Genomic DNA, 14,414 nt, shown 5'->3' on the forward strand with positions numbered 1-14,414 from the left:
ACCCACTCAACGCATATTCCAAAAACAGTATTACTCTGTATTCTTGTGTTCCCGATTAAGGAGTGAATGAGGCAGTATTGATAAAGGCGCGATATAACATCTTAACTCCCAAGGCTGGTATGACAATTTATGGTTGCCGTTAAAGGAAAATTATCTCCTGCAATCTCCTGCAACCTAACCAGACAACAGTATGACCAGCACATCAGGACCTCAACGACCAACGGCTTAACTGGCTTAGGAGTGTTTCGGACGTGTGTCGGATTTGAGCTTGAGACATCACGATCTTAAGACCCATAAGCTAGCCACTAAACAGTAAACAGTTACTCATAATTAGCGCAGTGGTCGTGTAACCGCCGTGCTAACGGTCACTGGTTAACTAATATTTGTGTTAGTAAGTGGTTCTCAAACCGTGATCCGAGGAACACTGGTGCCCCATTAAGTTCAAGAATTGCATAAGTAGAAACTGGTTTTGCTAAAAATAATGAATAAAGAAATACTTAATTTTTGAATATATATATTGTATTAAGCAATTTATTTTATAAAAATACAATTTTGAAGGTTGTTTTTTTTTTTATATTTCCTCGATTCGATATCATTTTGTTTTTATTTTACCACAATACATTTATTTACTTTGTGGTAAACGAACTTACCTCATAGTTATTATTGATCCTACCGTCAAACAGAACAGTTTGATATTGTTGTGTTTCGGTTTCAAGGGTGAGCTAATCTAATTGTAGGCCTTAAGTACCAATGTAACTTATCGATGTAAGGAATGGCCACTATGTAATTTTTACATTTCACATTAACACCCTGTAAAATTCCCACTGCTCGGCTAAGTCCTCCTCTCCATTTGAGGAGAAGGTTTTGGAGCATATTCCACTACGCTGCTCCAATGCGGGTTGGTGGAATACACATGTGGCAGAATTTCGTTGAAATTAGACACATGCAGGTTTCCTCACGATGTTTTCCTTCACCACTGAACACGAGATGAATTATAAACACAAATTAAGCACATGAACATTCAGTGGTGCTTGTCTGGGTTTGAACCCGAAATCATCGGTTAGGATGCACGCTTTCTAACCACTGGGCTATCTTGGCTCACTCACTTATTACTATGTAATACAGTACCAACATCTACTGGTTGGTAACAACAACCACCAGATATCCAATTCGTCAGTCTGACTCACTATTATAATGATAGTAAAAAATAATTATTTTTGTAACAATTTATTTTTTAAAATTTCACCTTGAAGCTCAGGTTTTATATCCTCGGTTCAGTATCATTTTTGTTTTTTTCCATAATGTAAGTGCATTATGGAAAAAAACAAAAATTATTCGGGCAATTTTTTTTATTCTTATTGCGTTTAATTCGAAACGCTTGACCTCTGTTTCAAGTTACCATGCAACAGTCAGTGTTCCCCATTTTCCAAAGTATGTAGGCTTTTTCGTGGTTGGTTCATTTTTTTTTTATGTGATACTGCACAATTCCATAATGACGTAAATAGATTTCTCTGTGTTTTGTTACCAGGTAGCATCACAATTTATGTTTTATGGTCTATTTATTTTATTTTTGGAGTAGATTGAGGGCGACATCTTTATTGATTATTAATGAGTTGTTATTTGTCTTCGTTGGAATCGACAGGCCATAGGTCTGTCTATTGTGCAACCATAATGTTATCAATAAAGTTCTTTTTTTTTATATAGGTAGGTGGACAGTCGTATAAGCTACCTGATGGTAACCACCACCGCCCATAGACATTAGAACTGTAAGAATTATTACTATATTACCAAATGCACTATCAACCTAGGGAGTTAAGATGTTATGGCCCTTCTATGTGTAATGATACCCGAAAAAAAAAGTAAAAAATAATGTGTTCGAAAAATGAAAATTTATATGATTTTCTCAAATTTTCAATGTTATAGACAATTCGACAGACAAATTTCGACCTAGATGAACACAAGTTTATATGAATTATCAAAAATAGTAGCTTAAGATAAAAAATATGTAAATCCATATATATATTACATACATATTTAATGTTTAACGGCGCATGTTCAGTTTGCTAAACGAATTTGATCCTTTAACGGTAAAAAATAATTCCTATCCTTTTTTATTAACGGTAAAAGATAATCACACAATTGTCCAGTACGAAACTTGTCTGGACTTGACAGTTATTAACCGACTTCAAAAAATGAAAGAGCTTCTCAATTGGGTTGTATTATTCTTTATTTTCAGTGGTTTAAACTTAACTATAAACAAATAAAAATAGTTACTGTACAAGCATTTACCCGTTGAATCGCAACTCCGATTCTCTGGGCGAAAAATGAACCAAACTTCCTGTCACTAGTGGAGTTCGATAAGGCGAGGTGTTCTACTTTTAATTAAGGTTTTTGCACTACTACTCCAAGGTCCTCCATCATTTATGAAACTGTTTGTTTTTGAAGCCAACAAGTGCCCGTATGCAAGCAGTGTTCTGGCGATGTCATTTCCCCCAATAAAGATTTTTAAGGAACCTTCTAGAGCGCCTCACCGATGTTTTTTGAACGCTATAAAACCCTACATTCTGTATCTGACCGACCATAATTTTCTAGTACGTACCTCTTATTAATTTATCTTAATTATTTCTTCGTTCTTCGGCGTGCTAAAAATTATCAATTATATTATTATTAGCATTAGATGTTCTAGAAACAAAACAAATCCTTAATATTATCGATCTATTGATTCAGAGACAGAACTCTACAGCCTTCGGGGAAAAGATTTAGACTATAGACTGACGTTGACACGACTCGCCTGGTGTCATTTAATTATTTCTGCAGTATAATTTCGTATGGCATTCTACTCTGGAGTAACGCAGCCGATATTGATACCATTTTTTTGCATTGCATTCCTGCAATCGATAACCTGGTCCCAAAAAATTCGTTAAAATGTAAATTAAAATAATGCCTGTTACCTCTCAATATATTTTTGATAATGTTATGTAAGAAAAAACATTAACGATTTTTCCAGAAATTGAGACGTACGTACTGTTAACACTAGGACAAGCATAAACACAGGGTTAATAAAACTTTTGTAGGTCAATGTATACGTAGATAAAACAGGATCCCAGAAAACGTTCAAAAATCGTTAAGTAGCGTTCGCTGAAGGATATTAAAAAATTTATGAATTCTCAGTTCATTGCACACCTTGGGAATGAGATGATGGCCTCCAGGCTAGTAGTTCAAATTATGCAAATATAATTTTTATTATTAGTTATATTGAAAATCCCGCTGAGTTTCTTTTGTCGGTTCTTCCTGGGTGTTTGTTTCCAAACTGGTCGTAGATTTTGATAATCAATAAACAAGTGTATCCCTTCTATATTTCATTTTTTTTCATCCCTTCTATTTTCATTTACTTTTGACTTTAACTTATTTATACTTATATCTCTTTGGATTAAGTATATAAGACTAAGGTAAATAAGTATTTCCAACCAGATACCTTATGACTGAAAAATATAGACGATAAAATGTCATAGCTGTTTTAATTAAACATACATATTCTGATGTGATTCGTTGGTCCAGTGGTGTGATATAAGGCAGTTGCCAAAGTCCTGCATTCAATGTCCAAGTCAGACCAATAAAAAGTTCAAGAAATTCTTAACAGCCGTCTAGAGTTTTCTGGTTGCAAATCTTATACTCACACTCACACATACATAAATACCTACATTCACGCAAATACAAAAACAAAAATTACACATAATAATGTTCCTCTACTTTATTTACTTGAAAATATTTTACTATATGGGAATGTTATTCGTAATATATTTTATAATCACCATGTAAATGTTACTGATTCGTTTCTAATTTCGGGGAGATGTCTGGCTATGCTTAACTCAGTTTATTGAATTTGCCTAGCTGGGATTGCCAGTATCTGATCTATAATTAGATTGGTGACTGTGCTATTATACACTGAAGCCTATATTGTACTAGGTCCACCGACCACCATGTTATTGTTCTTTTCGTAAATATTTACCCACCCAAACATAAATAAAGTAAATATATAAACATATATATACATCTTAATTTAATATCAGATGGACTCTCCGTCAATTTTGTACCGTATTTTGATAGTCAAAATATACCTTATTCAAGTAGGCTTTTACAAGCACTTTTGAATCGTCACTTAACAAACTATTTTTAGTGAACCTACCACCGGTTCGGAAATACAAATTCTACCGAGAAGAACCGGCAAGAAACTCAGTAGTTACTCTTTTTCAAAATACAAAGTAATGTTAGTTAATATATCGAACAAAAGTCATAAATAACTAACCATTGCAATGATTTAAGAGGAATGTGCAATAACCGATCAAACTAAGGTCTAGTTTAAGGGTGACAATCGACAAAATATACTTTAAACTCCCATATTTATAAATCAAATCCCCCTTATCCCTCCCACTTAGGCTCTCAATATCATCTCACATTAATTACAACATCGTGTAATGATTGCGACGTTCGTCTCGGGATGGCAATTATGCAAAATTGATGAAAAATTTTATTCCTCATCACGGTGTGGTAGCTTCAAGGTGATTGACCTGACCCTGCACTTTGTCGTCATAAAACCACGTTCATTTGTTTGCTGACGTCATGTTCATATTAAGTGCTCCGTTGATTGTAACCCGAGATTTTGGAATCTTCAAATGGAGCCTATAAAATTTATAGGGTATTTCTGATGATAAATTCACAGTTGCGTTGTTTCCAATCCCGTATCTTGGAAAGTACGTCTGCTTTGTACAAGCCCACGCGGTACCACGCACTCTTCAGACATTCTTACGCTACCAATAGTCGACATTGTTGTAATAATCGGTATGAATGGTGAGTGAGCCAGTGTAACTACTGCCACAAAGGACATAATATCTTAGTTCGTAAGTTTGGCGGCGCATTTATGTAATGTAAGGAATGGTTATTATTTCTTACAGCGCCATTGTCTATGGGCGATGTTGATCACCTACCATCAGATGGCCTATTTGCCCGTCAACCTACCTCATAAAAAAGCACTTAAAGTCGTTGGTTCAGTGTCTCTTATCGGATTACAAAAGTGCACTCGTATTTCGTATACACTTATGCACTTGAATATCAAAATCGATTTATTCTTTATCCAAGTAGTCTCATTGAAGAACTTTTGAATTGTCATGTTACAGTATAGAATTAAATGTAAACCCACGACCGGTAGATTCCACAGAGAAAACTCAGTAGTTACTCTTTGCCAACGTTATAATTACAGAGTATATCAGTAAAAAACGATTAAAATTTTAATATATCCTGTTAAGAGATTAATAAATACTATGTTTACGCTTCTTTATATTTAATATAAAATATTCAGTAATTTTTTTTTTATGGATGGCTTTGGTTGTTGGACGAGCATATGGGCCTAATGATGGTAAGTGGTCACAAAGATAAACAAAGGCGCTGTAAGAAATATTAACCATTCCTTACATCACCTATGCGCCATTAACCTTGGGAACTAAGATGTTATGTCCCTTGTTACACGGGCTCACTCACCCTTCTAACCGGAACACAACAATACAGAGTACTGTTATTTGGCGGTAGAATATCTGATGAGTGGGTGGTACCTACCCAGGCGGGCTTGCACAAAGCCCTACCACCAAGGAAATATATCTAATTTATCAATGTTTTTTGACATTAGTCTTAAATTTTTTAATAGGCCACAGAATAGGTACACAGATGTCTCTAGAGATCGGCCGTCGTGACCAAAATCGGTCAGGAGGTCCTTTCAGTGATTACATCATAGCAAGTGTTAATAAAGAAAAAAAATATCAGTAGCGACCGTTATCATGTTCAGCTCGACATTCGCACCTCATTGACACTCTTTACGGTTAGAAAAAAAAACATTAATTTGCGTACGTAATTTTATTTTTTATTCGAAGTAAACATTTCATTTTTATTTTTTATATTTATCTATACATATAATAAAACTGGTGTGTCTGTTTGTAATATTAAAATAACCCGTTTTTACTAAATGCATATGTATGTATACACGGTACATATACCATAATAACATTTTTTACAACTTTTGTCTGTTTGTCTGTCTGTTTGTTCCGGCTAATCTCTGGATCGGCTGAACCGATTTCGATGTGACTTTCACTGGCAGATAGCGGATGTAATAAGGAGTAACTAAGGCTACTTTTATTTTAGAATTATATATAGAATAAAAATTAAATCACGCTACAATATCTAAATAACTTAAATTCAAACAACGCGCACGAAGTCGCGGGCACAGCTAGTTTAATATAAATTTTATTAAACGTACGAATATAAACAGTCCCCTCGTTTATATTACTTTAAAATTTTAAGAAGTGTTACTTTATAATAAATCTCGACGGATTGTAAACGAGCGTTAAATTTACAATGAAACCCAAAACATTTACATATATAATTATATATTATGTTAGGTTATGTAAGTGTGTTTATGATTTAACACGAATCATCAAAATATAATTTATTCGTGTAGATTTCTGCAAGCAGTTTTGAATGGTCATACACGACTACACGACTAGTAAACGTAAAGATTCTACCGAAAAGAAATGGCAAGAAATTCAGTGGTTACTCTAAACCAACGTTTTAAATACAAAGTTATGTCAGACAAATACAATCATATGTATTTATCCTGACTGCCTTATTAATCATCTATTTAATCTAGGGTTCAATAATACGCCTTATATATTAACAGTTATATTTAAAAGAATTTGCATCGTTCCTAAATTTTCGACAGCTTACAATCTGAATTTATTGATTGTAAGCTAAAATTTACAGTTATCCGGTAACATATATAATAAAATGCCATATGTTGACTTATTTACCGTTTGCCCGATACCAATAAAAGTTAATATATACGAGCTGAACCTGCGGCTTTACACGCGCGGAATTTTATAAAACTGACGACCTCCGTGGTCGAGTATTGTGTACATCGATTTTCATGGGTACGCCACTCCGAGGTCCCGAGTTCGATTCCCGGCCGAGTCGATGTGGAAAAAGTTCATTAGTTTTCTATATTGTCTTGGCTCTGGGTAGTTGTGGTACCGTCGTTACTTCTGATTTTCCATAACATAAGTTCTGTAACTTACATTGGGATCAGAGTAATGTATGTGATGTTGTCCAATAATTATTTATTTTATTTTATAAAACTTGATTGTGGTATAAACCACACAATACAACACTAGAGGGCTGAACTAAAAAAGTAGTAGTCCTTTCTCGAGACCCAAACTCCGAATCAAATTTCATCTAAATCGGTTCAACGATTTAAGCGTGAAAAGGTAACAGACAGAGTTGCTTTCGCATTTATAATATTAGTATATATTGGAACCAATAAAAAATTCAAATGTTTTTGCTATCCCTACCAATATTACTAACGGTACTTATAAAAGTTTTGTTTACTGTACCCGTTATAAGGAAGACGGTTCATTCCGTGTTTTGCTGACTTCCAGTATGAACAGAATTTATGTTACCTATTGTGTACAATAATATAGTGGAGGGGGTACTTTTAGTCAGAGGCTAAACATTCTAACAACCAATCTGGTTGCGGGATATATTTCGAAGTCAACTAGCTTAATTAGCAATCCAATTAAACGCCTAGCCAAATAGTAAATGCTTCTGTTCAACCATGAAAGGCTAATTTAACCAGTTGGTTGTGACATATACATATAACCAAAGTGAGTTTTTAATAATATTGGTAGGCGGACGAGCAAATAGGTCATCTGATAAGTGGTCACCACCCATAGACATTAGCGTTGTAAGAAACATTAACCATTCCTTAAAACGACCATGCGCCACCAGCCTTAGGGGATAAGATGTTATGTCCTCGAAGCTGTGGTTAGGTTGTCTAACTCATCCTTCAAACCGGAACACAACAGTAGTAATTGTTGATTCTGTAAGATTTCGTGTCTCAATCGTGATGTTTGACAACTGACTGACGCCATTTTGAATCGTATATTCTAGAATTTTTATGACTAATGTTAGAGACTAGCCCTAGCCTCCAATACGGTGCTACGTCATAGGATATCATAATTAATTATATCATTAATAATATCACATTATTATTATTATTACATATTATAAATATATACAATTATTATTGTAATTAATTGATCACTAATAATTAATATTATTTTATATGGAATAACATTTAATAGTGGCATGTAACCCTATTTCTTATTTTAAAAATGATTGAGCTGTCATAAGGGAAACAATTGGAGGATTGTGAGGGATTGTAAAGAAATATAGAGAGATTGGAGCATCATTGTAAAACATAATTTTATTTGGCCATATAACTACTGAGATTACACTAATCAATGTCGTATTCTTACATCTCACGATCGTGTTCACGATTTTATAGAATACCTCAAAAGATTTTCTTTTTTAATTTCTTTATACAGATGGCGCCGACGTTATCACACTAAATTAAACGACGCCTAAAACTCTTTTATATAAGACTGATAAAATTATTGGAAAACTAAACAGACGAATAATAAAAAAGTGAACTTTTCGAACGAAAAAAGAATTCACACGGAAATTAAAACAAAATACACCATTTCTATCTTGTCCTGTGGCTAAGATAATAAGTCTATTAGATTGATTTTTTTTTTAAAAAACCCATATATTATTTGGGGTGTAATTTAATGCGTTGACGTCACAGCCACGTTGTATGTGTGTGTAGATCTTAGCCCACTTTAATATGTAATTCTATTTGTTACAGGTCGCCTCGCAGTAATTACATTCAGCATATGCACAGTGGTTCTGGGCGTGATATTATCCTTCGTGCCCTGGCTTGACTATATCATATTTAGGGTATGTATTCTCATTACATAGTATAAAACAAAGTCGCTTACCGCTGTCTGCCCCTATGTATGCTTAGATCTTTGAAAATACACAACGGATTTTGATGCGGTTTTTGTTAATAGATAGATTGATTCAAGAGGAAGGTTTATATGTACAATACATGCACAATATAGTAGAAAAATACTGATAATTTTAGAGGTTTCTGAAGTGATGTCGTAAATTAACACGTTTTTTGCACTTACATTGCAAACGCTGGCACAACCCGACGAGATAGATCAAAATAATGTACTACAGTATTGTATACCTTAAAAAGGTCTAGAAAAATGTTCCTGATGGATCTCTTAGGGATAACCTACAATAACTATTTTTTATCCTTTACTTTTTAAGAGAAATAATGGCTTATTTTGGCAGCGATTTTAAACAATACAGCATTAATCCTTATCCAATTAAGTACCTTAAATACATTCTTCATCTAATATAGATCAATATGGCCCTTTACAGCATGTAATTTTAATTAATTTAAATATGTTTTCCTTCACCGGCGAGCACGAGATGAATTATAAACACAAATTAAGCACATGAAAATTCAGTGGTACTAAATTTCTAACCTAACCTAACCGTTTGCACTAGAAAGTCTCCTAATTATTCCGCTAGTCTTTTGAAACTGGCCCAAATATGTATCAGGAAGAAATTCCATAAATTATTATAGCTATTAAATAATATATGCTCATTGATAAGTATTTTCTTAATTCTGTTCATAAAAACTGGATCACGACCAGTCCAAGGTCGCCAATACATTACGGCGCCACACATTCGTAGTTAAACGAGATCGCCTCCAGGCATTTCAAGTTAAAATATACAATATTTTGTTTTAAAGTAACACTTGTCGTTCTAATCGGGTTCCAAAGGTTGTCGAGACATTGACATTTCACGTTCACAAACCACGAATATAATTAAAAATGTACATGCGTTAGTAGAAACAGCTTTATATACTCCATGGTGCCCTTCCTGACCGATTTCTGTTAGGGTGGCCAGTGTCAAAGGCGACTAGGTAACTGTGAAGGACATAAGAACACGAGTGTCTGCACCCGAGTGTCTCTATAACCTGATTGAACGGAATTTCGACCCGATCGGAAATACTTCAAAGACGACAATGGCTTAAAGCGCTATACGAGGTCTTTCATTTCGACCCGTAGGCGTTCCAAAAATGTCCTTAACAAAACTGACAACGGACTGACAACTTATATTTTTACTAGGTCAGGTAACAGAGTTAACACACACCGACCTCGGTGAAGTCCTAGTCGAGGTCCATCGATAACAATCCAATGTAATATATATATCAAACAAAGCCCTACGTCGACGCCGAGTAGAGGGCTGGATTCAGTAGGCACCCAAAATCCAGCTTGAGAGTTTATCCCTCCTGATGATACTCTCGTAGTCATTAGGGTGATGAAAATCTAAATGCTGCCACCTGCCACACTGCCACTGATAATTTCTAAACAATTACAATAGACAATTACAAGTCCACGTCTGAAACATGTGGAAAGTGAGGGCGAGGGCCTGAGTATTACACAGCATCTGAGCCCCTATCCACTTAGATAAGCCACTGAGCAGGATTTTTTAACACGAGTAAAACTCCGCGAAGTAACTAGTAAGTTATCAGGTTTATCTAAAGCCTTTATCTTTGTCAACAGGAATTGAAATTGTGGAATGGTTCGCTGAGCTACAGCTACTGGCAGCGTCCTGGCGTGATGAGACTCACCAAGGTGTACATTTTCAATGTTACGAATCCGCAAGGATTTTTGGAGAACGGCGAAAAGCCTAAGCTGAATGAAGTCGGTCCATTTGTTTACAGGCGAGTAATATATAGTACTAATTGTCAATCGCGGCTTTATTTGCACTTTAGGGGTTGGCCATCAGCTGCTAGACGTTAAGATAATGTGATTTGGACAAACATCAAATTCTGTTCAGTGTTTTGACCATGAAAAAGATTTTTGGATACACATTTGGCAGAATTTCATTGACATTAAACATATTAGATTTTTCTCACGATGCTTACCTTCAGCGCCGAGCACGAGATCAAGTGTAAACACAATAAAGCACATGAAAATTCAGTGGTGCTTGCTAGAGTTTGAACAGGCAATCATCTGTTAAGATGCACGTGTTCTAACCACTAAGCCATTTCGCCTACTTTAAAACTCTTGTATCATGATATATTTGTCACATCCTCCGCACGTTCGGGCCCAGATCCATTCTTCCTCCATTACTCGGTGCTCAAATAAAACCGTTCACAGACTTCTCAATATTTTATTTTTAACGGAACTAAATCGGTAATAACAAATGAATAAATGACAGCTCCATAAAAAAATGCCGTGTTGCCGTTTCGCAAAATCGATTCATTTCGATATCGAGAATTTATTAACTAGCAACACCGAGGCATAGTTCTTGATCATATAAACACATGGCGACATATTTATATATTTAGTTATAATTTATTTTTATTAGTTTGATACCGACGTAGTATTATAAATAGAGATATATTTGTCAATATATGTTTGTAATGCATAATATAGTAGAGCTATTAGTAAATCGCATACAATATGTAAATATATGGATCCTTTATCTTTTCTGCCATTGAGATATAGTATATAAATACATAGTATATACATATATATTATTAGATGAGAAAAAAGATTCGCATAGTGATAATGTATCGACTAAATACTCGACTGGCACACGAAGGGTTCCGTACCATTATCTATAAGAACGGCAATAAATCATGCCTGTTGTGTGGGAGCCCCCTTAAATATTTATTTGATTCTGTTTAATAGTTTTTGTTGTTACAGCGGCATCACAAATACATTATCTGTGATAATTTCAAGTGTCTAACTATCATGGTTCATGAGATACAGCCTGATAGACGGACGGACAGTGGAGTCTTAGTAATAGGGTCCGTTTTACCCTTTGGGTGCGAAACCCTAAAAACGAATATGATAATAATTTAAACCCCAAAGCTGGGCTGAAACGTCCTCGCATTATCTTAAAAGGAAATATATATTTTTTCATTATTATCATTCAAATTTTAAATTTAAAAGGCATACTAAAAATGAACTTGGCATCACTTGTTTTTGAATATTTTAAATTTAACAGTATAATGTCAATCATTCTAAATGTTAATAAGTCTTATGTAAATAAAAACATATACTACCATTATACCATTTTATATTGTTTTTCAAGCGATACACATAAAACTAATGGTCGTTTTATTCGTGTGTTAATTAGGCTATAACTTAAAGCTATCTCAGTTCTGATTGTCTTAAAAGGTCGTGTTTTGTTTATACAAATCACAGCGTACAGCAGTGCTGGAGCCAAGACAATATTTTGGTTCAGAAAAAAAAGTTACATGAGGACATATTATATATGTTAATTATTATTAAATATAAACAGAAAACGTTAAATATTATTATAATTTAATAAAAGATAAAATATTATACAGATAAAATACGACTAAAAGTTCCAAATGATCGCAAGTGTTACGTGATTATGAAATAATCAAACTTTTAGAGCTTTATTGGTTTACGTTTGCAGATCATGAGACCTCAGCTTTAATTCCCGGCACTAGCCGAAAAGATAATACCTTTTTCAAGAAATTGCAGTTAAAAAGTTGCAATATTGCATCGATACTATTGTGCCTTACATAGCCATTGGTCCTACATCCAAACTCTTGTGATATCGTACCTTCCATCTGACAAGCACACTTGTGTTTGCACAGACACTACAGTAACTACCATACACAATCCGAGATGTCTCATGGTTAGAATGCGTACATCTCAACCGATAATTCAAACTCCGGCAAGCACTAAACACAGTAAAATTAATTTAGTTAATGTGCGTTTACAATTGATGAATCACGATAGTGCTTATCTTTGAAGGGAATATCGTGTTAAAATTTGCATTTTAGCAGCGTACTAGAATTAGCTTTAAACTTTAGAAGAATTCAAATGAGAGTAGGTCTAAGCCCAGCAGTGGGATATCTATTTGCTGCTACTCTACATATATTGCCAGTCTCTTTTTTTCACTGCAGTCGAAATGATCGCATAATTACACAATAATTATTGCAACCGTTGCATAAAAAATAGTTTTATGCACTAAACCTTGACTTTAAAGAAATTTAAAACATTTAAATGGCTATGCATAATATAAACATTATCTTAAAAGGTAATATAAATCCTGAACTGTATCATGCAAATAAAAAATCATACAATAAAAAAAATAGCAAAATGTTGAACTTGGCATCACTTGACTCTTGATTCTTTTTGCCCAAAGATAACTTCGAACTCGTACGAATCTCTGTCGACGTTTTTGTGCATTTGGAAAGACCAAACACTTGGGCCATGGGTAATAGTGTGAAAAACATATCAACGAGTATAACATACTAGCTAGCCACCCCGGCTTCGGGCGGATGCATTTTATTAGTAAAGAAATTGATGTACGCTTTTATATATATAAAAGCGAAATACCAATCACTTGATTTCAAGTAGAAATCTAAAAGTAGACATCCGCTAAGAACGGATACCTAACCTACCTAAGGGGGTGAAACGAGGGTTGGAAGTTTGTGTTTTATAAATCGGTAAAGCCGCAGGTTCAGCTAGTATAATATACAAATTGGTTTCATTTGTAAAATAGATAATTATTTCAATGAAAGATTTTTTAGTTGCACATAAATTTTAATCGATAATATTTTCTTTATATAAACAGTTTTGAGAGATATTTCTTTTCGACTTTTTAGATAATATATTTTATACAGCAATCAAGAATAATGTAGCATTAGATCGATATATAGATTGGATTTTTTTGTAGTATTCTACCAATAATAACGGATTACACATACAAACCAGATACACACACAGAGAGCCGAGATGGCCCAGGGGTTAGAACGCGTGTACCTTAACCGATGATTTCGGGTTAAAACCCAGCAAGCACCACTGGTGTGCTTAATTTGTGTTTATAATTCATCTCCTGCTCGGCGGTGATGGGTAACATCGTGAGGAAACCTGCATGTGTCTAATTTCAACGAAATTCTGCCACATGTGTATTCCACCAACCCGAATTGGAGCAGCGTGGTGGAATATGCTCCAAACGTTCTCCTCAAAAGGGAGAGGAGGCCTTAGCCCAGCAGTAGGAAATTTACGGGCTGCTAATGTACACATACAAATAAACGAATCCTACCTCTTTATAATATCAAGTATATCAAAGATCCTGTGATGCCACTGATAAGAATTATGACATATATATAAAGGAGCGTCATAAGGAGCCTCATAGCGATCCTGGGTGTCGTTATCCATAGTGGGCGTTGTAACGGCAGGAATTTGAATATAAAAGCACACTCGTATTGTATAAAGTCTTATCGTTTTATTGTTCTACAATTTTTCACAAAAGGTGCACAATTAACAATTTATTATAATTGGATTAGAGCCAATAGATTAGCACGTGTGCACCTCGTGCGGCAGCTGTCAAACGAATGCCGGCCGCTCTTCCTCGAGGCGACACTCACTACTCTATTCGGAGTTACCCGCTCATATTTT

The 14,414-nt window shown here is 34.7% G+C and overlaps 1 protein-coding gene across 1 annotated transcript in view; it reads left to right on the forward strand.

The window, feature by feature from the left end:
- Positions 1 to 14,414, forward strand: part of LOC125075061 (scavenger receptor class B member 1) — a 130,070-nt gene that overhangs the window by 87,078 nt on the left and 28,578 nt on the right. The window contains exons 3-4 of the mRNA XM_047686635.1: positions 8,747 to 8,838; positions 10,524 to 10,684. Coding sequence (XP_047542591.1) covers positions 8,747 to 8,838; positions 10,524 to 10,684 — 253 coding nt within the window. The remainder of the gene's footprint in view (positions 1 to 8,746; positions 8,839 to 10,523; positions 10,685 to 14,414) is intronic.

Source organism: Vanessa atalanta, chromosome 29 (genome assembly GCF_905147765.1).
Source record: "Vanessa atalanta chromosome 29, ilVanAtal1.2, whole genome shotgun sequence".
NCBI lineage: Eukaryota > Metazoa > Arthropoda > Insecta > Lepidoptera > Nymphalidae > Vanessa > Vanessa atalanta.